The sequence below is a fragment of the Nyctibius grandis genome, chromosome 12, assembly GCF_013368605.1.
Source record: "Nyctibius grandis isolate bNycGra1 chromosome 12, bNycGra1.pri, whole genome shotgun sequence".
Classification (NCBI taxonomy): Eukaryota; Metazoa; Chordata; class Aves; order Nyctibiiformes; family Nyctibiidae; genus Nyctibius; species Nyctibius grandis.
The window spans coordinates 18,859,271-18,884,821 of record NC_090669.1 but is presented as its reverse complement, the minus strand read 5'-3'; the positions used below and the strand labels follow the sequence as shown (position 1 = coordinate 18,884,821).

General features: G+C 36.6%; 1 protein-coding gene across 2 annotated transcripts in view; it reads right to left on the bottom strand.

The window, feature by feature from the left end:
• CDH13 (cadherin 13) overlaps positions 1–25,551 on the bottom strand; it is a 484,188-nt gene that overhangs the window by 380,713 nt on the left and 77,924 nt on the right. For both annotated transcript variants that reach the window (XM_068411196.1, XM_068411195.1), the window contains exon 2: positions 9,405–9,516. In XM_068411196.1, the coding sequence (XP_068267297.1) occupies positions 9,405–9,516 (112 nt within the window). The remainder of the gene's footprint in view (positions 1–9,404; positions 9,517–25,551) is intronic.

Genomic DNA, 25,551 nt, shown 5'->3' with positions numbered 1-25,551 from the left:
GGAGAAGCTATTAAAGACAGTGTCTCAAAGAATAAAAGTAAAGTGCCAGAAGTAATAATATAATTTTTAATAAAGTTTCTTATTTTGATTTACAGTCGACAGAAGCTGCTATTGTATTATGCCAAAAAGCTTCTTCCTACCTGCATAAGATCTGACATTTCTCAGAAGAAACACCAAATCTTACAGAACATTTGGAGCATTGCAATTTCTTATTAATCAGAAGACTGATAGGCTCTGCTATTAAAGATAATTTTAGACTATTTCCTGTGTCAAAAACCTATCTTTTAAAAATTTAAATGAAGTGAGCTCTTTGGTTGCAATTTATACTGTATAACTCCCACAATACTGCTTTCATTTCTCTAGAAAAATATTGTAAAAATCACTATTTCCTATTTTCTTCTATGTCACACTTGAGTTGTTTCTCCACAAATACAAGCCAGGCTGAATACCACTCTCGCCTAGAGAAGCCAATACTAAAACCAAAGAAAAATAGCAAAAAAAAAAAGAAGTAACCCAAAGCAATAGTAACTAGACAACCAAACACAGATCCTTAGGCAACTGAGATCATGGCCTTTCTTTCAGCCACAATGAATCCCTGGGAAGTTCACTGACCACAATACCCAATAGCTGCCTTCCTACCCTCCATATCATTTGTTTGCATCCAGCATCATGTTTGAATACAAACTCTTACAGAGGAATTAAAGAAAGTCTCTTATGCTTCTGTCAGGCCTGCCCAGCCTTCACATCTAGAGAATCATGCAACTCAGGTGTTGACTGTCCTACTCCATTCCTCCTCTTCAGCCCCACCTTGTTCTTTTGTGACTCTTGGCAGGAAAAAGGAGCACTTGGCCCAGGGTGCAATTCACACCAGCTGTCATGAATACTTCCCGCTCCAGGGAGAGGAGACAGAAGAATGACAAAAACAGATGCAGAGGGAATGAGTGGGCACCTGAGGTTTCCTGAATTGACTCTTCTGGGGAAAGAAAGAGGCTCTGGTTATTGTACACCAACATTTCCCGTATAGTTTGTATAGTACCTTTTATTCTAAGCCTTGCAGCAGGACTGCTTTCCCTGAGGCATGAGAAAACCATTAAAAGATTCTTCTGCTAACTGTGCAGCATTTTTTATGAGGACCAGAAGGTGGATACAGGGTACCAAACACACCAATGTCACTTCGGTGTCCACATTAGTGTATTTTTATGTTTTTTTCCAAAAGTAAAAATATTATATGCACACTTTATTTTCATAATTCTTTGAATCCTACCTCCCACTGCACTTATTCTTTAAAGCTGAAGCTATATTTTTGTATAGGTTGGTGTTACTGTTTTATAAAGGTCAAATTATAGTGGTCTCCCTACTGTTTTATTGTAGGAGTTGAGAGCTGGCACTGTAATTAAAATTCCAGCTAAATAAAGTCTGCAGGAGTCCTACTTGTAACCAAGTAATTTGGTTTTCTAGCAAACCAGAGCATATTTACTGTTGCCACTAGTTCACTGCCACAGAAAAGAAGGTAAACAAAACCCACATGCCTGAATGCATTTACACAAACCATGTTTCTTATCAGTATGGTTAGTAGAGAATATAAATATATTCTAGTTATAGAATGTAGTATAAATAAAATTAAAATTAAAAAATGCACCCGTTATCTAAAACCTGCTCTTCAGTATTTTGGCAAAAATTGCAAGACAGGAAAACTCAGTCTATACATAAACCTAGGTCTAGCCGAAGTGTTCACACCACTATTGATAAGGGATATGAGAGATTTGCAATTTGTCCTTCAGTAAATAATCCTTGGCTGAATCCCTGGCTGCAGAGCGGTCCCATGCATCGATTAGATTATCATTCACTTCAGGCTAACCTGCATTTAAGTTCTGGTACTTGCTAGCAAGGGTTTCACAAGTGTCAAAGACAGACCAATGCTGGCTACAACTCCAGTGTTGAATTTCTCTTTTGCTACAGGCTACCTGTAAGCTGCTCCAGTATTGCCTCTCGTGTGCTGCCTTCTTTAAAAAGCTCTCAGTTCTGCTTCAGTTCTCCCCACAGCTGAGCCAGAGAAAAGGTTGCACTGATTGATTTTTTTTTTTTTTTTTTTAAAGAAAGGAAACAAATCAAAGCTAGTATTGAAAGTGGAGCTCCTGTCTAAAAAGCAACATCCCAGATCACTATAGGAATTGTCTTTTAGGCCTTCCCAGGGCTCCCCAATTTTATTTTCACCTTGTTTAAATAAATTATTATTTAAATTTATTTTCACCTTGTTTGAATTCTTTGGTAAAGGAATTTCAAATTTTTGTTAAAGATAATCCCTTTCAGGCAGGCTTTCTTTAGCCAATTTCTTATTTCAGCAAATCCTACCACGCACCAGGACTGATATTTTTTTCAAGGATTAAAAAAAAAAACCACAAACATTTTAGTTAATATTCACATCACAGAATGAGACATGCACTTACTCCACTATCTACAGCTTCAGTTGTCTGCCCAAGAAGCAGCAGTAGGTACAAGGCATACAAATATGCACAAAGTCATCCCAAAATGACCAAGGTTTTCAGAATCAATTCATTGAAAGTTACTTTTTCCTTCCGTTCTCTAGAGGAAAGAGTTTGGGTGAATAAGCTGAACAGAGACATAAGACAAAATCAGGAACACTAGCCTGCAGCTAGAAAAAAGCACTCAATCTAATAAATTTCTGAAAGACTTCATGAGTTTGCTGCCAGTGTTACTTATTCTCAAAGAGAGACTGAGAGATCACATGCCACAAGAAAGCTGTGTAAAAAGGGGATGTGTTCATTAAAGCAGACAATAGCTGATGCATACCGACAGATTGCTCTGTCCAGGAAAGACTGCTTTAAATAAGCAAAGGGAGAAAAAAAACCTGCAAGTTGAAGAATGAGCATAATTACATTAGAAAAGTTATAATGTGATTTGGATTAGCAGAGAGAAATCCTGAAAGCTAAGAATTAATTGTGAACTACATCTACAATTATTTTCAAGAATACTTGCGTGCTTTAAGATATCATTAACTTAAATGAGATTCTATGTTTAAAGGAAGATTTAACCTCACATACTCCCATTAATTCTTGCTAAATGTCCACATTGCACTTTGAAACGTAATGGAAAAGGTTAGCTAGCCATGATTCTTTTGAATGGTGCTTTCCTAAGATCCTCAAATTAAAAGTTCTGTCAGAAATACAGTCTGTGAAAATACAGAGCTACGTACTACAGAAATGCATTAATGTCTCAGTATGTAGTAATTTCTGTTGCACCTGTTTGTCAGATACAAACAACATCTTCCTCCTGGCAAAGTTGGCCTGATGTCACAGCCTCTTCAGCGTGACCTCAGCTCCAACCCATAACCACAACTCATGTGCCCCTACCCCTTGTTTCCTCAGGAAGACGACCCTGTTAAATTTTTGTCAGCTACAAGCAATTCATGGCAAGGCTATTTGCCTGCTGAGTTTGTCCTATGCTAAGCTACCTACATTTTCCCAAAAGACAGGTTTTGGCCTTCCAATGTGTTTATACACCTGCAGAGAATGAGGCTGTCTCTTGGCCTGCATTGTCAATGAGCCAGGGAGTAATAGCTTAGTTAATCTCATTTTTGTTTTGGAATTACCAACTGTTAACTAACAGAGAAGTCGTCCATTGAAGCACCTGGGGACATTATTAATACAGGGTTTGCACTGAGCAAGGGATCCATCCTGCTAAAACTGAGCAGTTGGTCATTGATTTAGGCTGTTAAAAGAACAGCTGGCATGCTTCAGCCAACCAAAGCCTACATGTATTTCAAAAAGTATTATCTGTGAAACATTATGGCTCTTGGAAAGTCTTCAGAAACAAACCAAATCTCAAACCAAGTAATCTGCTACTTCTACCTTTGTAAATCCAGATCAACCAGTTAACAGAGCATTCACTGCCACTGCAAAGATCCTCCCCCACTTTTTTTTTTTAAATCATGGTGGTTGTGTGGCTTTTCTCAACAAAAGAGACAAGACGCTTTGCGTTTAGATCTTCATTTCCTCCACCTTAGAATTATACAACCAAGAGGAAGTTTCACTAACACATATTGCTTTCCCTCCATTACTCCACAAGGACTGACTACATCCCTGACAGATTTTGATTTAGCCTTGAAGATGTTTTTCAGAGACTAAGTAATTCTTTCACATTGTTCAGTCTAACGCCCTACCTTTTCAAAAACTAGTTTAATTAAATGTATATGCATAAAAAAATCAAAGAGTCTGTTTTAAGCTCATTTCCCCTCAGGTCCTGTTAATAAGCTGACATGCACTGTTTGAAAGGTAACTGTCTGACCACCTGGCACTCAACAACCATTTTTTCCTGTTTTGTTTTGCTTTAATCATGTGTGAAAGCAGTTTAACAGATTATATGATATTCAGTTACATTGCCTCATCAATCTGCATACATCTGTTCAGAGACATATCTGAGACGTTCTATATTACTTAGTCACAATATATATTTGCAATACATATGCAGACAACTCTCTCCCTCTGTGAAAGAGTTAGGAATCAAACCTCAATTCAAAAGCAAGGCCTTAGGTATTTAAGTGCAAAAGGATCTTCCCTTTGAAGATCCCCCTCACTCTGCCTCCATGAACATGTAAAGTTCCCGATTTCCTACTTTAAAAATTACTTCCACAATTTTACAACCATTTTGCATACCCCCAGATATTTCCCAGAGTTTTGGTAACACGAATTTAGCTTCCTACGGCTATTTAAGTGGGACTAGTGTGATTAAGAGATATCCCTAATGTCTGGCTTCAAATCCTGACCAATATTTCTGTCCACATGGCATAAGAGAGTCCTAGATGCCTGGTCTTAGTCATGTAACCAGGTGCCAGAACTGAAGCTCTGGTATTCAAATTCTATACATGGGTACGTGCACATTAAGATACATTTTAGAGTATAAAAATCATTCTGCTCTCTGGGTAGAAAGGTTGACAGACATTTCTGTAGAACCTGCTACCACATGCACAATGTAGGAGCCAAGTCAGTTTTCAACATTTTCTAAAGAAGTACATTTCTTGGCATAACTAGTGATTTATGTGAAATGAAAGTAATTTTAAGATGTTTGTAGAATTCAAAATGCGTTAAAGACTTCTTTATTTTGAAAAGCCACAGCTATGTTTCAACATGGATGCACTACAGATATGTACACCTGAATAGGTGAAAAAATCCAGTTATCTAGCTATTACCCAAAAGTCTAGACAGTTTTCCCTGCAAGAAATTACTGCGCCAAAAATCTTATCTCACTTGAACATGTTCTTTTGCAAACTACAACTTTCACCTGTAGTTCCAATTACCTAAAACCTGTAATATTCAGCATGAATAGTTAACACTAGCATATAAACCTCATGTTAAAACTCCACAGAGGGTTTGGCATGTTATAGGTATGTTGAATTAGACTGCCACGTTGGTTTTATGCAAGGTGCCAAAAAAGTGAAGCAGGGAGAGATGAATCAAGTGTGTGTGATAATACACGCTGTATAAATCAGAATAAACAAGAGAGTAACAGCAGTAATATTGATAGCGTGAAACAGTCACAGAAAGAGGCCATCTGTACCGTCAAATGGCACGGTAATCAGTGGGAAGAGTGGATGTGATAAATCACAAATCTCGCATGGCATCATCTGAGAATCAATAGGAAATGTTTTGATGCGAGCTGATTGGTGCTGTGATCCATGTACACACATGATGGTGTAGTAGTAGACATGGTCTTCTCTGATCTTTCCACAGGCATTATTCAGTTTGAACAAAGGAAATCTTGTTGGAGGCTACAGCTTTGCCAGACAACAAAAGAACTGCCTTTAAGCATTAGTGATAAGCAGACATATATTTCCCATCATATGAGTAAACAAAGATTTTCAATATGGTTGAATAAAAAAAAAAGTCTTTGTTAAAATCCACAGAATAAAGAAGTACCCAAATGCAGACAGACAAAGCCCTGATCTTGAAACAGCCCAAGCTCTGAAACGTGCAATCTATCATGTAAGAGACAGAAGAGGTCAGTCATTAATTAACATCCAAATTAAAGCTTTTCAAGTAAGGGTCAAAACTTCCTTTGTTTTGACATTTAAATCACTGGCAATGTATTCCCCAGTTTAGTATGCACAACACATCACCTAACGCCTTTATGTTAATTGCCTCAATTTTTCAAGTGCACTATTTGATTCATTGTCAATTAAAAATACCCCCAAAAGCCAAGACTCATGTATGTTAAGTATAAACATGATTAATGTAACACAATTACATTGCCACGTTTGATGAGTCTGATTAGGACCTTTCTACCAGCCTGGCATGACAGAGCATTGTCACTACCAGCAACATGTCAGCCTTGCCAAAGACAAGCTTGCTGATGAGAAGAATTTCATGGCCACAAATGTTTCAGAAAGGTGTAAAACCTGTAATTAAATGCTGTCAATTATCACTTATCAAAAACATAACAATCTTTACGATCTTTGATTGCAGAAGACGGTCCTAGGTCTAAAAAAAGCTATAAGGAAGAAAAATCCAGTAACACCATTTCTTGTTAAAACAATACTTATGTGGGCAGACCCTCTAGTGTTTCCAGAAATTGACTCTATGAAACCTCTCCCATTACATCAAGGCAATATCAGGTTTAAGAAAACTGCACTCAGGGAAAAAATCTGGGCAAACCCAAAGTAGGAGTGCAAAGCTTGATTTTGTTTGTGGTCATAGAAAACACAAGTTATAAGGACATAAAGGGGGCTGATGAGAAAAAAAAGTTAAAATTAGGAAAAATAAACTACAAAATTAGGGAAATAAAATGGTCCAAGTCTGGGGGTTGCTGTTAAGTGAGATGCAATGGTAAATCAAAAGCAGTTCAGCCTGAGTACAATGAGCTAAAAGCTAAGAAATAGCAACAGAATTCCAGTGAACTAACGGGAGGGAGGATATGCATACGCAACTAGACCGATGTAATTGTTATGGCCGACTTATAAGGAGGCTTCAATAAGAATTGGTACAAATCAGAATACAAAACAAAATTCTGTACCCTCAGTTTAGGCTTCTCTTCCTTCTTCCCATCAGTAAATGTAAAATATAATTAAAATTGCTGTATGTAGAAGAAATAAATACATAAGAACCAGCATTAACCTATATTTAATTACAAGGGAGATACTAGCAATGGAATGTACAGTAGGTCCTTATTTAAATTGAAAAATGAAAAAAAAAAAAAAAGACTGTTTTATTGTACTTCAGAAAAGAATTAAGGAGCTCCTTGGCTTATCGAGGACTGCAGAAGCAATCACTGCTATAGGCCTGCTTTGCACATTCGCTCTATTACTCTACATAGCCCTGGTAAGCCCCACGTTGCAATGCAACCGCTAAATTACACTGCTCTTGGGTAATGGGTATAAAAAAATGCAAGAACACGCAAAGTGTATTCAAACAGACAATTAAAAAAATACCAATTTTGTTGACAGCTAAAATGAAGAAACTGTGCAGAGGTTTAAAGCTGCTGCATGAAGGACGTACTGTTTACGAGTGATTGAATTAACTAGAATCATGCATCGACAGTCTGCCTTTGTCGAACATTACATATTAGGCCAATTTAGTGTCTGCTTATTAAAATAATTTAATTCTGAAGATTGTTTCCAGGCATTTCTAAATCTCCTCCTTCTCTTCCCTCCTCGTTGCATTAATGATGGCATCTTAATTAATGTGCTAGTTTCACACCAGTGCAATTTGCTGGGTCACCACAGAGCAGCCCAGTCAACTTCGGCTTAACCAACTCGTCCTTTCGGTATTCAGGAGGACAAGCACAAATCAGCAGGAGATCTGGGCCAGACAAGCTATAGCCTCAAAGTTCAGAAGCAGCCAAAGAATACAGCAAAGGTTATTTTTATTCAGCTTAACACTAACTTGTTGATATTGCTTTTCTTTACACAGGTCTTCAACTTTGCATACTTAAGTCTATTATACTTCCCACATTCTATGAATTTCTACTTTTAACCATGTAGGAATGATGCATTCATCAACTTTTAAAAATAAGAATTTAAAAGAAAAAAAGATTGCCTAAAGATATTAGAAGTTTGCAATCTCTCCTCTAAACTGAATAAAAATCTCACATCCCTGTGAATAGCATTACTACTTATGATCTAAATTTCCTCTGAAAATGCAACTCAGACTGTGACTTATCAAAATGTTTAGACTAAAAATGTTTTCCTAAGTGTCTGTTTTAGCACCTGTTGAAGGCTGAATGACTTAAGTTTAAGAGAGTCGTTTCAATAGACTCTGGCAACTAATTTTGTTATTTCATTTTGAAAGGTTAGTGCTATTTTAAAACGAGTGTGCACTGATATTACACCTTCATCTAAACATGTGTAACAGTGAAAATATATCAATATGTAGTAATAATATCTGGAGGGAACTGAGATGGGAAATGTGTGCATTTAATGAGTAATACTGCTTGCATTTCTTGGTCTCACCAAACTACCACTATGTATCACATTGTAGGATCTAGATATTGTATGTAGATGCCAAGCACTGCTGTCTCATGCTCCATACCTGGAAGAATTGCCAGTTCAACAGCAAGCAACCAAGCATGACAAAGAAACTGTTAGTAATATGTATCACATGTAAAAATGCTGGCCTTTTTTGAAGCTATGAAAGTGGCAGCACTTAGTATCTTTTTTTAAGATACATTCAAAATCATTGACTGTTGGATAAGTTACTACCTTAGTTTGACAGTCTTGACATCCCAAAGCCACAGAACTGAATGAACAAGTTCTAACACTTGCTCACTAAAGTATTTGAATGAACTAACATCAGGACTGAAAGACAGTTAAATCTCCTTTAGCTTAATGCTTTGAGCATATAGTGCCAGATAGGATTTTATAATGTAACACCTGGTCACTGGAAATATTACTGAATATACCAGTTGTGTAACACATGTCGCACAATTTGCTATCTCTGATGATCACAAGCTTCATCCAGCCTCCTCTGAATTTCATGGAAAGACTAGGACTTGCACCAGCTTTGAATGAATCTTCTAAGATAAAAGCTTCTAAATCTGAGTTGTAGAGATGAATTAATAGTGAAATGTTGATACACAAGCCCTGATTTCCAAGATCATAGGAAAGACTATAAAAAAAATTCAGAGCAAATCTACTTTTTAATGAAGTGAATGATCCTAAGTTTTCACAATATTCATATTGTCCTAAATAATTATATATAGTATTTTGCCATCTCTAATACATGGAACATAGTAAAGTCTGTAGATATATAGGATTAATGCAGGGGAACCCAGAGAGAAACATGGCAATATTCAAAATTGTACAAAAAAAAAGCTCTCTGATAAATGGCAGGAGTGATATGAATACAGAAGCAATTGTGATTTTTGCACAATAGTAGTATATGAAAATGACATACGTTTCAGAACTGGCTGGTCCTCTGTGAATTCAAAAGGCTGTTCAATATAAAAAACCTTTTGCTGGAATCCAGGGACACATTCTAAATCTTCTGCACATGCAAGCAGCAGAACCTGAGGAAAAAAAAGAAAAAGGAAATAGACTTTTAACATCCACTCATCCATCCATCATGTTGGCTTCTGGGAATGATACTGGGTTTAGGCTCAGTGCTCATAAAACAAAACTTTGGACTCCATGCTCATAAAGAAAAATATCCATCACATCACACTTGCTCTCCAAATCTTGTTAAACAATTTTTTATGTAAGGTTTTTGCTTTTATATATGTGGGCTGGCATGGAAATTACAAAATAGTAGCTTTCAAGGTTAAGTTCAGTCCAGGTATCAATAAAGGATATCATTGGCCTTCGTGAAAACACAGGATGTAGTGTTGCTCTTAAAATCACTGGTGAATACAGCTAGGTTTAAATACATGCTTAAATTAAGCACTTTTAAGTTGATTTAAATAATTGATAAATTAGGATCTGCAAACCTAGTTTCAGAAAGTTGATCAAGTTACAGAAGGAAGTCTTTATTCAAGGGTGAAGTTTCACATCACAGAAGTTTCCTTTATAAAAGAACTTTGCTAAACAAATGTAAACAGTTGCCTCTTTTTTTCCCCTCTCTGAGCCACAGTTTGTCCATTTTCCCTGTAATCAAAAGCTTGTTTACACCAAGGGAAGACTGAAAATGAAATTGTGTGTGTCATAGTAGAGGTGGTTCTGAAGGTTAAAGTTGAATACAGTTTGTGTCACTATTAGTATGTGATCAAAGTTCCCTGTCACCACAGGATCACCTTAGCAAAGGAGGAAGCTTAAAAACAAAATAAAATTGGTTGGAAATAGGTACAATGTTAATCTCAGCCTCTGAAGGTTTGTGTTCTATCCCTGAATAGAGACAACTGGAAAGGCTACTTTTCTTGGCAGCTTTTAAATGAGACCATGGGGGTAAGAATGTCCAAGAAAGAGTTGGCAAGAAAAAAATTACTAGCAAGTTTAAGAGGTTAAAGAAAGGGCAAAAGAAGACAAGTTCAAGAGTAAGAAAAGCCAAATCTGTATTTTTCAACCTATGTACGTGTAACTGTGTTCTCAAAAGTACTTTCTGCTTCAGAACCTCTAAAGGTGTTTTTCAAAACCTGACTTGCAGCTGGTGTAGAGAGTACTCAGATCTCAAAGTTATTGTGGCCAACCTGCTACCTGCTGGACAGCCAAAGAAAAAACAAGTAGAGAGGGCCTACGCAGTGACCAAGAAGAAAACGGTCAAACACTGTTTCTGAGTGGCATTTGTTCCAAAATTCAAGTGGCCTGGAACAAATTTACCAAAGACATTGGCTACTATTTACTCAAGACATCCTCAACACGTGATTACAATTGTGCAAATAAAGCTCTTCGGCTGTAAAGTGAGGACGGTTTCTCCCCTATACCACACAGGTGAATGCTGAAGGCTCCTTTCTTCTTCACCAGCTCAGGTGATAAACTGCACTCTCACTTCTCACAACCCAATAGTAGCACCTCACCCAATTCTCAGTTCTACATCCACCACATTATCATCTAGGTATGCTGATTCTGATCCTAGAGAGATGTTCTGCAAAATTTTAACATCTGCATGTTTCCCTCTTAACCATCACTCGGAGTCCACTTGCTAAGTCAGAGCAATACATTATCTGCTCTCTCCCTTCATGCACTTCACACTCACCGTGAGTTTTATATGATCCCATTTATAACAACCAAAGGCAGCAATAGCCCACCTGGTCTGCATTAGTTGTTCTTATTGAAACCAACTTCTGGATCATTTGTTTCATGTCACTGACATTTGCTATAAAAGCTTGGCTAGAAGTGCTAGCAGACTGTGAGAAACAGCCAGAATATTTCATGACAATTAAGCTGGTGGCAGTCAAATGCAGCAGATGGACGCCTTTGCCTTCCATCCTGACCTGCTCTACATTTGTCCCTTTGAAGGATTAACCAAGAAAGAAGAGAAAGACTTAAATACACCAAGCAAGGTACAATACACTTGACTATTATTCACCTCTATGTATCAACATAACCGCTGCCTTTCTTACCAAGGCTTAAAAGCACGGTGCCTAATCCCTCATTCAATTATTGACATTGATACATTGATTTTCTTGGAGATTCTGGACTCTATAGGGGTTGAGAATTGGATGTGTCCCCTTCGGTCTTCCAGTATGAGACAACTGCAAACATAAACTGACATACTCAGAGCCTGCCCTCAAAATTGGGCATAAGACTTGATTACCAATTATTAAAAAAAAATCCTGAGATGCATTTAAATGGTCACATGCACAGAAAGACAGGCATTACTTTTCTGCACACATTTTCTATGTGCACAGGTGCATTTTCAAAGCACCTTTCTGAGTCATGGTGTTACCGAATGAATATACATAAAAATGCAATCACAGCAGAAGGAAAATTCTTCTGATGTCAAGATGCAAGCATCAACTGAATCAAAGTTATATAAACTAGCCCACATCAGAAAAATAGCCCAAGCAATACATGCTGAAATTTAAGTACAAGCAGCCCTTCTAAAGGATTAACAGAGCAAGTAAGAAGTAAATCATGTTCTGATTTCCCAGCTACCGGCATCTTAAAGTTGAAATTCTTGTCTTATGGAGCTATAAATAAAAATCCTGCTTTGGACATCATCTGTGTCAGTACTTTGAGAAGGCAATATGTCTACTTTATCAGATTTGTGGCAGTATAAGTTGACTTTGAAATCTGGGCAATCTAAATAGGTCATGAGTTAACTTCTGGAAGCCTGGTACAGAAGCCTCACATAATACGGATGTAACAAATATAAAATGACCTTTACTCCCTTTGAAATAATTACAAGACCCAGGCTTGGCCTTGCTGTGAAATGGAACATTTTATTCTACTTGTGCAATTCCAGGCATTTTCTTCTTCCCAACATGTCAGACGAGATGTTAAATTTGCCACCATACCAAGAGTTTTTAAATAATTAACTTTTGTAAGCATAATTATCTTTTTATTTTTCTTAAAGAAACTTCTGTTGAACTAAACATCTATCTCATCAAAATACTTTCTGCTGAGGTTCTTCACTTTGGGGAAAAAAATAAAGTCTTTAAAGTTACCTTGAAAAAATAAGCCAAGCAGATTTGCGTTGAAGGCAAAGAGAATATTGTTCACAGCAGAATGCATTCTGAATTTAAGCACCATGTAAATTTCATACTTTTGGACATAATAAAAGGGTTTATGGGCTGATAGCTGCCTAAAGAAAGACCTCAGATAAATACACTGAAAATAATATTTCAATGTCATATATGTAGAATTCAGAATATATAAATATTGTTCACACATCTAGTCAAGTAAGTACTGAGCAATTATTACAAAAGGATCCTTCACCCACCACAAAGAAAAAAGGCACATTCTTGAAAGAGTATGATAACTATGCAGCAAACATCATTTGCTCATGAAAATCTGAAGGGTTAGAAGTCTGAAAAGCAAACCAGGGAGTCATTACTACTCAGACCTACAGATCCTATGTTCACTGACAAGCAGAATCAAAGTTTTCCGTAAACCACTGCTTTTCAGAAATGTACAGAGCGAAGATTCATTTTTAATATCCTGCCAATTTGTCTTTCTGAATTTATTACCGGTCACTATAAGGAAATGTCACTGGTTCAGATAACTCCTGTGCGAGTTTGATCACTGGGCTAGAACTATACTTCTGATGAGGTATCAAGCCTATAAAACACCTTTTTTTTTGTTAATAAAACAGCACACACACGCTGCTGACCTTGACTGACCTCAACATTTGCACTGAAAGCTGCTCACATAGAACATGGATTGGAAAGCAAAAGAGAATGGCAATTTTATACCATGCTGCAAAGGAAATTAATAAAGCCCCTGAAGTTAGAGTACCTTTGGGTATTACCACATCTCAAAACCCAGGGTTCCTCTGCCTCCTCTACTGGTGACTGAAAGTTAGTCTCTGAAATGATCTTCCACAGAATTCCAAAATCTTTATGTCATTTGACTCACATGAAACAACCCTATTCAGGTTTGATTGGCCACATCCTCACTCCAGAAGTACATTTTCTCAGCTTTTACTGTAAACACTCTCATATCTTCATTAGCCCTACCTGTACAAAATCAGCTACCACAAAAATGTAAGCTTCAGAATATTAATTGCATTTCACACACATTTTTATGGTGTGAAATTCATCCTTATACAAGGCTTTATTTAAAGAGATATAAATGGTGCAGATGCCTGTGAAAACCATCTGCCCATACATGAATTTTACACAAAATAAATGCAAACAAATCTCATTTCATAAGGCAATATTCTGTAGGACCACATTCTACCTTTGACTTCAGGAGAGCAATTTAAAAAGCAAACAAACCAACATAAAACCCCACAAAAGAGTTAAACAGAAATCATGCTCATTTTAAATAATGTCAAAAGTTCAAAAATTATGAGTCACTTCCTGACAAATTAGGTTCTTGGTTTTTTTTTTGTTTGGAGTTTTTGGGGGGGGGGGGGGGGGGGGGGGGGTGTGTAAGTATGGTTTTGGGGTTTCTTTTTTATTCATTTGATTCATTTACTTGGAAGGGAGTATTGAAAATTTATGCTTCCGAGCTTTTCTCTGGAAGCATGAGAACTAGAAATTTGCTTTTTGCATATGAAAACTTCAGATTTTCATATAAAATGCAGTGGATCCTAAAAGCTGAGAACTGAGAGGGGAAAAAAGTAATCAGAATAATGAGAACTGCCAACACCAAACTAAATTGCACACGACAAAATATTTTCATCATGCATATCAAGATCTCTGAATCTTAAAACCCTTCCTGTCTTCAGGTGTTGCAACATTAGACCCACAAAAATGGATAGGGAGGAAGTCAGAGAAGAAAAACAAGTAATAAGCAGCACACAGTCACAATGACTTGCAGAGAGATGATGAAATCCTGCCTTCACTGAAGTCAGTAAGAACTATTCATTGATTTTAGGTTTGTTACTCAAGATTTAAATGAGGGAGTTATTTAAATGAAATTAACAGAGAGCTACTTAAACAGAATAAAGAGAGCACTGCTTTAAGTAAGGTTCTGAATCTGCATTATGCAGATTCCAATTAGAGTGTCAGCAGGTCCTAAGGCAATTGTTTCATCAAATCACATACAGACTGGATATGAAGTTCTCCTTCTCTTCTGTATTTTTTAACATCGATTGGAACAGAAAAAAAAACTCAAAAGCCTGAATAACTTATCCTCTGATTGGCATAATTAACAAAGGTATTTTAACATTGCATAAAGGTACGTTGAATTATTTATCTCTGAAAAATGACTAAATTAAATAAAAAGCACAGTTCTTTTGCATTAATTTGATTTCTAATGCACTACAATCTGGGGATTTTTTTTATTCGATATTTTTATTTTGGAGGGAAAGTTTTCACCTTTTTAGGCCGTACCCTCTCTTATTTTTATCAGGAAAGAGGTTCAGAAAAAGAGTATTCGCAGTCTCTACAGCTCTACCTCTAAATCTGATAGTGAATTCCAGTCATTTTTGTAAGAAATGCTATTAAGATTTGGCACTAAGATTCTTCAAGGATGATAAATATTCTTTTAAAGGGCCTACATATCCATTTACCACATAGCTGTGTCCTAAAAGTGAAAGTCACACTTGGAGTAGTGAAGGGTGGGCTATGAAAATGCAAATTAGAATTACTTTATTGGTTCAAATGAATTCAGTTCTTCTGCAACTAAGCAGTGTGACTTCAGTAGGCATCCATTAACTGGAAAAAAATACGACAAACTTTTTGTGAGACTATCTAACACGGGAACTTTCTTTTTATGAGCACTTTTCCTTGTGAATGCATGTTTATTATAAGAATTTTATCACATATTCAGTAAAAAGTGTGCATCTTCCATGACACTGGAAATCTTGTTAAGTTATTCAAGAAGCAATTTGCCAGCACTAGTGTCTGAACAGCCAGCTACTTTCCTTCTGAAATTCAAGATCTCTGGAAGAGGCACCATCAGTTAGTTAAGATACAACCCCATGGTCTGTTCAGAGCCCAAAGCGACTCTGGAATCTACACTACTTAGGGTCAAGAAGGATAACATGAGAAATGTACTAGAGAGGATGCAAGCACTTTCATGGCACCCCTGTTTGAAGCCACAGTTGTGATGATTCCTCTCTCCCCAGGCGCTCACCTGCCTGGAAGCCAATCACTTTTTCTGCTCTTCTTCCAGCCACATCTTCTCCCTGAATCAAGTCACAAGGTAGCTCTGTGAAAGTCTGTGCCCATAGAATAGTGTAGCTGGAAAAACATGGTCAGGTGCAAGACCATCACAGTCTGCACTTAGTCTGATTAAGGTGCCACGAAACTGCACCCTAGAATTAAGTTTATTAAAAGACTCTTACTAACACATCTTCCACGCACCAGAACCTGAGCTAGCTTAGAGTTCCCTTGACTTGGGAACCCAGAAAAGCCTTATACATGCCTGGAAGAACCACCTCTGATGTCACAAGCAGGCACAACATACAGAGTCTCTTGGCCAGATTGCTTGATCCCAATCATAAATAATTCTTCCTGCACTCCACAATTCTGGACCCTTTATTCTGATTGCCGTTTCGCAGCTTCCAGAAGAAGTTTGTTCATGGTCAATTTACAGCCATTTACTCTTGTACAAGTCTTGTCTCATAACTTAATTAACCTTTCTCCTCTCTAAGTCTTCAATTTATGAGGCTAGACTAACCAAGCTCTTTCAATCTCCTCCTATAAGGACACATTCCTTTGATCATCTCAGTAACCTTTCCTTGTGCCTGCTTAAGTTTGCACATGTGCAGAACACACAGAATTCCAGATAAGTGTTCTCCAGGGTCTGGTAAGTGATATTAATATTTCCTTAAGCCTGAAATATGTTGCATAATGCTTCCTAAAACTCCACTTTTCCTTTTTAAAGTCTTGTCATACTGACAGATCACAATCAGTCTAAAATTAACTAACACACGAAGAGATGAAAAATTTGACGTCGACGGAGATACTGCTTCCATTTAGCTACAACGATGTTAAGCAGCTTTTGCAAACAGAGTCAGGATTAACCTTTACGAAATACAAACACAGATGCAAACCCTCATGCATTGCTAAATCTGTGCCCTTTCTGACCAGATGGGAACCAATTCTGCTCGCAAGTGGCAGACATCTTACAGTGCAGAGCCCAAGCTTAACCTTCCCTCTCGATAGAGCTTATTAGCTGAGACTCAGGATTTGTCGATAGACAACTGCTTCCAGGCTCAAGATGGCTTGTACCCATACGGCTCACACTGCAGGGTCAACTTACTGTTTCATCTATGTAGATGTACCTGAGCTGTTCAGATTTTTGTAATCCAGGCAATAACTATCATCCTGGTTCATTAAGTATTTTAATGATTAATAACAGAGGCCAAAATGTGTCACTTGTGCTTCAAGTAATATTTTAAATTACTCAACTATTTAACAAGTAAATATCTGCCCATCATGATTAATAACACCATTTAACAAATAAGACTCCTCAGACAAAAGGACGGGTTGGGCTCCAAGGTTATTTTTTTTGTTTGTTTTTAGGCATGAAAAAAGTAATCATATTTTGCTGAAACCCATACACCACTGGAATGAGGTTACAATTGGTTAGCCTATTTAGAGAAGCTGCATAATAAATTCATTTTACAGGGCATAGAATAATGCAAATGAGCCATTCAATAGCACTCCTGTACCAGTGAAAGAGACATAAAGAAGAAACATTGAAAGTCAGAGTTCTGATCTGGTTTTACTGCAAGGTATGGAATTACTGAAACCTAAACTGTATTACAACAATAACCTGTTCAAAGATCTGCTTATTCCAAACATTTTAGTTATTTATCACCTAATGAAATAAACAGGTTGATCCTATATTCCAGCAGTAATGACTTCATAAAACACTTAGATGAATGAAAATATGGATCTCTGGTTTTAAAAAAAAAAAAAAAGGAAATAAATTAAGAATTGTTTAAACATATTTATAACCCTTCACATACAGTTGCATGGGGCAAAGTCATTATTCCACACAGAAAAACACTGATATGGCAAAAGCTATTAGAGAACAAATTAAAATCATATTTCTTACAGCAGATAGTGGTTTTTGGATAGGACGTCTGGAAACTATAAGGAATACAATACATGTTTAATTCCCCAACAGCGTAATCATTATCAAAAAGTGCAACCTTCCACCTATCGTTTTCTTTATGTTCCACAAATTTATAGTATAAAGCAATTACTGCACCACAAAACTGAACTTAGTGTAACACCAAACATCTGTCTTTTGCACCGGTGAGCTAAAACTGAAAATGAGCTTGCTGAAAATAATCTTTCAAAGAATAACCTGGTTTTGAGTATTAAACACATGCACAGTGCTATCACCTTGAAACATTACAAAAACAGGAACCAATCCCCAGAACTCATAAAAGTATAAGGACAAGTGAAAATATCTGTTTTTCAACTTCAAGAAAACATTTGTTGAACATTTTCTGAGCTTCTCCTAAACAGTCACGAGTGCAAGATTTTTTAAAAATGAATACTTTCAAGTAAATCTCTGAATTCCAGCAAGGGTATTAGGGAAAAAAAATAAACCTAACATCTCAAGACTCATAATAAAAATTGAGAAATTGCTACAAGGCAAGAAGCTGCTCGATGATTTCAAGTGTTATAAGAGGGAATCATGAAAAACATGGTTAAGCAATAAGAGAATAAGTGTCATATAATCTCAGAAAACCAGACCAAAAACCATGTAAGTGGTACCTGGTGGCATACAGTACTGCTTCTGCTTGTCCTGTTTACCAGTTCCAGGAAATAGAGGTGTATGCCAGTTGGTAAAGTTTAGGGACATAAATAATTTCAGGATGTAAAATAAGGCTAAGAAATCTCTTTAGCTAACTGAGGACAAAATATTGCTACATCATGCATATAATATATGCCTATAGGAGAGTGAACTGAGCTTAGAAATCAGCAAAGCATAAAACAAAATTCAAACCAGAAACTGCTCACTAACTTTTGCCCTCAAAACTGTATGCTAACTTTTGGTTTTTTTTTAAGAAAAGCCTTAAAACAGTTCACCATCAAAAAAAAGGGAGGGGAGGATAATTTATACCTTTATTAGATGTACAGACTGAGGTCATTGGAATTGCAGCAGGTTATCAGAGATAGTTGTGCTGGTTTTGGCTGGGATAGAGTTAATTTTCTTCATAATAGCTAGTACGGGGCTATGTTTTGGATTTGTGACCAAAACACTGTTGATAATGCAGAGAAGTTTTTGTTACTGCTGGGCAGTGCTTACACAGAGCCAAGGCCTTTTCTGCTTCCCACATCACCCCACCAGTGAGTAGGCTGGGAGTGCACAAGAAGTTGGGAGGGGACACAGCCAGGACAGCTGACCCCAACTGACCAAAGGGATATCCCATACCATGTGGCATTATGTTCATCATATAAAGCTGGGGGAAAAAGAAGGAAGGGGGGACATTTGGAGCGATGGCATTTGTCTTCCCAAGCAACCATTACACGTGATGGAGCCCTGCTTTCCTGGAGATGGCTGAACACCCGCCTGCTGATGGGAAGCAGTGAATGGATTCCTTGTTTTGCTTTGCTTGCACACACAGCTTTTGCTTTACCTATTAAACTCTCTTTACCTCAACCCATGAGTTTTCTTGCTTTTAGTCTTCCAATTCTCTCCCCCATCCCACTGTGGAGGAGTGAGTGAGTGGCTGTGTGGGGCTTAGTTGCCAGCTGGGGTTAAGCCACAACAACAGTACACCACACTTAGACATAATACCTATTTCACCTTTACCTCACAACACATAAAACAGAAATTCCAGGAAGAAAAATGGAAGTAGATGAGCTGTTACCAGCCTGGTCAACTTTCTTAAGGGACATGCTTCTATAGATTATAAAAGATCAATCTATTAAGCTGAGCTACATAATTACACTGCAGTAAATTCATCAAAGTCCCTTTGTGCTCCCTTCCTCCCCCCTTTGCCCCCATGCACGCCTGGTAAAATAAAGCACCATTACCCCCAGATAACCTTGATGGCTGATCAACTACTGCAAGAAGTTATCCGAGTTTTAATAGAAAGACAATAACTGATCAGCTTTGAAATAACTACAACAGGGAAAGAAAGATACTTCAATGAAATGAAGAAAAATATATGCAATATATATGTATTCCTAGATTGCACATATATATTTAAATACATGTATATCTTTAAATTGTTGTAACAGGGACTGTTTGATAGATGCAGAGGATTTATAGTATAATTTAATATTATTTCAGCCTAGAATTCAATTCCAAAACTGATTATTAAAGTTTACACATTTTGTGTTTTCTTGTTCAATGCTGGTTTTCAAGTGATTTTACTTCCTTTTACTAAAGAGCATTAACTGTACCTTATCATTAGTAGGCTAGTTACCATAGATATTTTTAATTCATTTAACTGATATGACCCAAGTTGTTGTATCACTGCTCATTTTACCAGTCAAGGGCTTGTGCATTTATTCACAATAGACAGTAACTGTCAAGTTCCTAGAGTCATTCAGAAATAAATAGAAAAGAATTTTAAAAAAGACCCAGGTCTTTTGGGCTGTGCCAGCTGCTACTTGAGGAGTATTTTTAATGAATTACAAGAACACAGTCAAAAATTTAAAAAAAACTTGTACTAACTCTTCTGAGTTTAGAGAAAGCAGGCCCCAGGGGAAAGACAGCAAGTAGCTGAACATTTTTGAGCACATCACAATAAAGCAAAATCTCTAAAGCTTACAGGCTCCCTTGTGTTAACAGTGACATTACATCAAGAATGACCTTTCCAAAGAAATAAAACCCGTTAATGCTAGGAACATGATAACTATTAAAGATCAACACTTAGTAGGCCAAAGCGGCGGGGGGGGAAAATCAGTCTGGGAAATTAATTAGAACATAAATAATATGAAACGAAGACCTTGGTCTAAAACCCTCGCTCTTATAATTGCTTGCCATTTAAAATCTGAATGAAATCTTTTATGCAAAAGATACAGCTATTGACCCCACATGTATTAGGAAGTCAAAGAAAATCCTGACACATGCAGAAGGAGGTCTCATAAGCACTGGAGAATGCCTTAGTAACACCCTATTGAATACCTATTTCTTATTTCCTTACAGTAGACCTTTCTTTCAACCATCAAGGAATGATGCTGCTGGGAAATATTGAAAGTTAATTGTTAAATATTTCAGGGCTTTTTTTGGTGGTTGTAGAAACAATCATCACAGTAAATATTGGACAAATTATCTGTACCCATGAGACCATGATTTTTTTTTTTTTTTCCTTATGTGAAGGAATAGCTGTCAGTCCTGAGGCATAAGGACACACATGCCCACAAACTCCATCACAAAACCTCTACAAGAAACTAACATTTGCTTTTGAAATCCATAGTTTAAATCAAGTTAGGTTTCTGCGGTGGTTAGGAAACTCAATATGTTATTGTACCCTCCTCACTTCACATTGTAGACAGCACTCTCAGTACATTTATTCGTTCTATAATTATCTGTATTTACCAAGTCTATCATCTGTTCCACATGAGATTCAACAGGCAAGAGCCACAAGCAATAAACATAAAATACATGAAAGGTGGTGAAAAAAGTGAATCTCTGCCTTGGATCTTGCTTTTGCAACCTATATCTAAACATGAATATTATCACTAAAGTAGTTGAGAGAGGTTAGACTCACAGCTTTGCTTAAAAATCCTGGACAGAAAGCATGTAAGGACATGTTTTTGCATCTGCCTAGGCTGACCAGGTAAAGAGGTCTAACATAATTCAGATTCAGGGGATCTGAAGAGGTCTGGTTTTTATCAGAGACAGGCTAAAGAACAATTTTAGTGTTTAAGCTATTTTCTTTATAAAGTTATATTTTATTTTTATTTTGTCTGAGCTACACATAATAATGAAAGTACTGAGAATTCCTACACCAAAATATATGCATTTAATCATAGAATGTCCTACCATTACTATTTGTAACAAGGGTCAATTTAATTTTTTGCAAGTTGATACAATCAGAATTTTTTGGTTCATTTTGACAAAAGCTCCTTGTACATAGAAATAAAAAATCTTAAAGAAAAAAATTCAAGTATCCAATAATTTAAAGGTCCTTTCCCTTGTACATAGCAATATAAATTTACTGGAGCACTTCAAAATTTTTTTTTTTTTTTCAAGTGCTTCAGCCTGGAAGTGATTGGGGTTCTGTGCTTGCACAGTATAAAGCAATTTAAAATTATTCAACTGCTTCAATTTTTTATAGGTACTTTTATTTGAAAATGATTGGGGCTCTGATCATGCTCAGCATTGAACAGTTTTAAATTATTTAAATGCCTTTTTTTAATCAATGCTTCATGTTTGGGACTGAATCCTAGGGAGCTATAGTACATTATCAGCCAGTTTAAATTATACAAGAATTTTATATTTCACGCAATTTTTCATCTCCTAAATAAGAATCACTTTGCAAGGGTGAAAGCATAAAGCATTACACTTCAAAATAAATCAGCATTATGCAAAATCAGAAACCTAATTTTTCTTTTTTAAATATTGTAAGAGACCCTTTTTCCATAATCAAATTCCCATGTCTTCCTACATACTATAAAGCATGAACATTTCAGAAGCTACATACTTCTACTTCAGTAAATTGAACTAAATTATTTCAAAGGAAGAGAATAAAGTCTAGAAGAAGATTTCGGAGTCCACGAAAAATGAGAAGGATTTATTCCCACAGCATTTGACTTATAAAACTTCACGTCAAGCAAACATGTAAGTCCTCTGTAGCATGGATACAGTGTGCTCAACAGCTTCTGGCTCAAGTTTATCATAAATACTAAGTATATCAAGTAGGAAATTCAGCTTGGACTTCAGGGACATCATTCCTGATTTAACAGGACTAATACACAGAAATCTGGGTTTTTTTGTTTTTGTTTTCTTTTGGGTTTTGTTTATTTGGTTTTTGATCTGATTAATGGAGTTATCATTCTCAATAGTCAAGAAGATGCTCTGCTTTTAAGCATTTCCATGTGAAAGGAGAGAAAATTAAGTTGTGACATTTGAAAATAGCACTGGAAGGTACAAATGGAGAACTGAGAAATGCAGCTGACAGGTCACATTATTAGTGAATCCTCCACTTTCTTCTTACCTGCTATCCTTCATTAATACTCTGCCAAGATGCTTACATTTACGACCAGTCAAAAATCCAGTGCAAGTATTTTTGTACTTTCCACTGAGACAGTCAACAAATATGAATGTGATCTAACCTCTTAAAATCCTGGAAAGAAAAAATTAGGGACTAATTTCTTCAAAAGGCTTATCTTCATATTTCACCTTTTGCTTTTTAACACAAATGACGTAGAAGAAATAGGATAATTTCTCACCAAGAAAAACAACCCAGTGTTCCTCTGCACATTAATTTGAATATATACTAGCTAGTCCTTAAAGATATTGGTATGCCTTAGTAATCATAGGCTTCTAATTGTCTCTCCAATTTCAATTAGTAAGTAAACACTGACATCCTCAATTGCACTACATAGAGCTCCCCTTTATCCAGTTAATCATGTTCACTGCAGCTATTCCCTAGGCTGAGGTTTCAGAGTTCCTAGCTTCTGTAAATCCTTGGTATTACATCTTTTGATTCAGAAACAAAAATACTAACATATCTTATCATTCAAAAACATGTGTCCTGGGTTCAGGAAAGACTGTGTTTTCCTCTCTCCCACTAGTCAGCTGCTGTGCTCCATGTACAGAATTAAGTTGCAAAGCATTGCTAAAGTCATCTGAAATATTTTGCTTAAGTTAAACCTCATATTATAGTAATTAAAGAAGCTGTGAGAAACCATAATTAGACTAAGCGTCCAACAAGTATTAACCGGTAAAGTAATGTTCTATTATTAAGAAGCAGTTATTCACAGTAGGAGTTTCTCTTGCGAGAAATAAGATTAGGAACTGAGCCAAAAGCAAATTGGGTCATTTGGAGTCTCATTTTAATTTATGAAGGCTTTCCCCTGTATTTTACTTATTTTGCATTGCCATATTAGTGGAGAAGGTATAAACAGGCCCCCGGCTGCGAGCCCGGTTCTGTTGGTCAGTCTCAACATTCCCAGTCACTGGGACAAGGATTTCCCTTCCTCCATTCTGTTCCAAGCCAGGAGACAAACTCAGACCGCACACCACTTAGCCTCCCTACGTTCCTCCATCTGTAAATGAAAACACCACAATTAATGTACCTAGCAGGGAGGCTCTGTGATTTACTTAAGTGTTTGGAAGAGATTTGAAACCTTGAGTAAGAAGTACTGTATAAATGCTGACAAAGTTTGCCTGTCTGAGGCACCCTCAGTAATCATTTTGAGCACGCAAGAAATAAGATCATGGCAAAAGCATCAAAGTTGCTAAAATATTAGGTGTGGTTTAGCTTTGTATTTTCTTGTTACACCCTCTCCCTACATATCAGTTAAAAACTAATGATAGCAGTCTCATAACAAATCTCCTTTTACCAGATCAGTTTCAGAGTTTTCCTCCTTTAAGTCCGTTTCTCTGCAGTGGGAAATTACTGAGAGACTCAGACTAGAATCTAACAGGAAAAAGTGTCAGGGTTTAATGTAAGATACTGCTATTTTTTTAGTAAAAAATTATTTCTAGGTTACCCTATTAAATACTGATACACACAATACAGTGCAAGACCACAAATGTATTTGGTGGAGGAATCTCTAATGTAGTGACTTAGAGGAAAACAAATGTCAAAGATCTGTACTTTCCACTTCTGAATTATTTTACATAGAATCTGATGAAGCAATAAACTGTGCTAGTAGTTGAGTTTTCCACCACTGTCCAGAAAAATTATTTCTTTAAATGGCATGTTAAATCACAGATTGTTACCTGAGCTATTATAAACTAGATATAGCTTAGAAGAATTCTCAATTTTAAAATCTATTTGCTATATCTATAATACACCAGTAACTTCCTTATATACTATTGCTCTTACATGTATTCATCACCCCTAAAGACAGATGCTTTCTTCAGAGGACAGAAGGAAGAAATATCTACAAAACACAAGATTTAAAGTTTTGAAACTCCACATCATATTTTGATTTCTAATTAATCTAAATAGGTGTATTTCTATAGAGATAGTCAAGGCAAACATCCAGGCATTACGATTTTTTCAGCACTAATGAAAATTACAACCAAGCCCAACTTTTAGTTCTGTAATTTCCAGCACTGATAGAAGGTTCTTTCTTTATTACTGGAAAAGCAACGAGCAAACGAAGCATACCGTCCACAGTTTCCAGAAGAATTGCCTTTTATACATGATGAAATGCAACTCATCAATTAGAAGAGTCATTCCAGTAAGTTCATGTGTACTACAATGTTACATTTTCCCTTTTGCACTTGTTAGTGCCTTGACAATAGCAAAGGCTTCAGAAGTAATTAATGTAAAATCAATATTAATATACAAAATAGAAGACTAAAACTCTTGCAAGAGGTTTATGCTCAATGTGATACTAACTTTCAAATCCACGTAGGACATAATTTAAAAATTCTAATTTAAAGTAGTTATCTACATTGTAAGAAACAAAAGAAATTTTGAAAAACAAAGCCATAATGCAAATGAGACAGTCATGTTCATTTCTGCCAACAATAAAATTACAATCCCTTATTGTATCCATTGGCCACAAAAATAAAAGCCAAGTAGGAACAGGAACAAATAGTATACGGAGCAGATGGAGAATGAGAAAGTGTTTGATCAGAGGTCAAGGAAACCACTTATTTTGTTATTTTTATTTCTAAAAAAAAAACTGAAATCCAGGAAAATAGGCACAGTAGAATTGGTAATAGATATCTACTAGCAGAAAAGTTCCTGAAAAAAGCAAGAGGTTGCTGCTATAATTTATTCTCATGTAGTGAGACAACAAGGCACTTGAGGGCTTTTTTTTTTGTTTTTAATCAATTGGGAAAGAACTAGAGGAAGAACTCAGTGAAAATCAATTAGCCCGAGGGGGAAGCACACCACAATGGAGAGGACTTGAAGGAGAAATGGGGGGGGGGGGGGGGGCCGACAGGAGGCG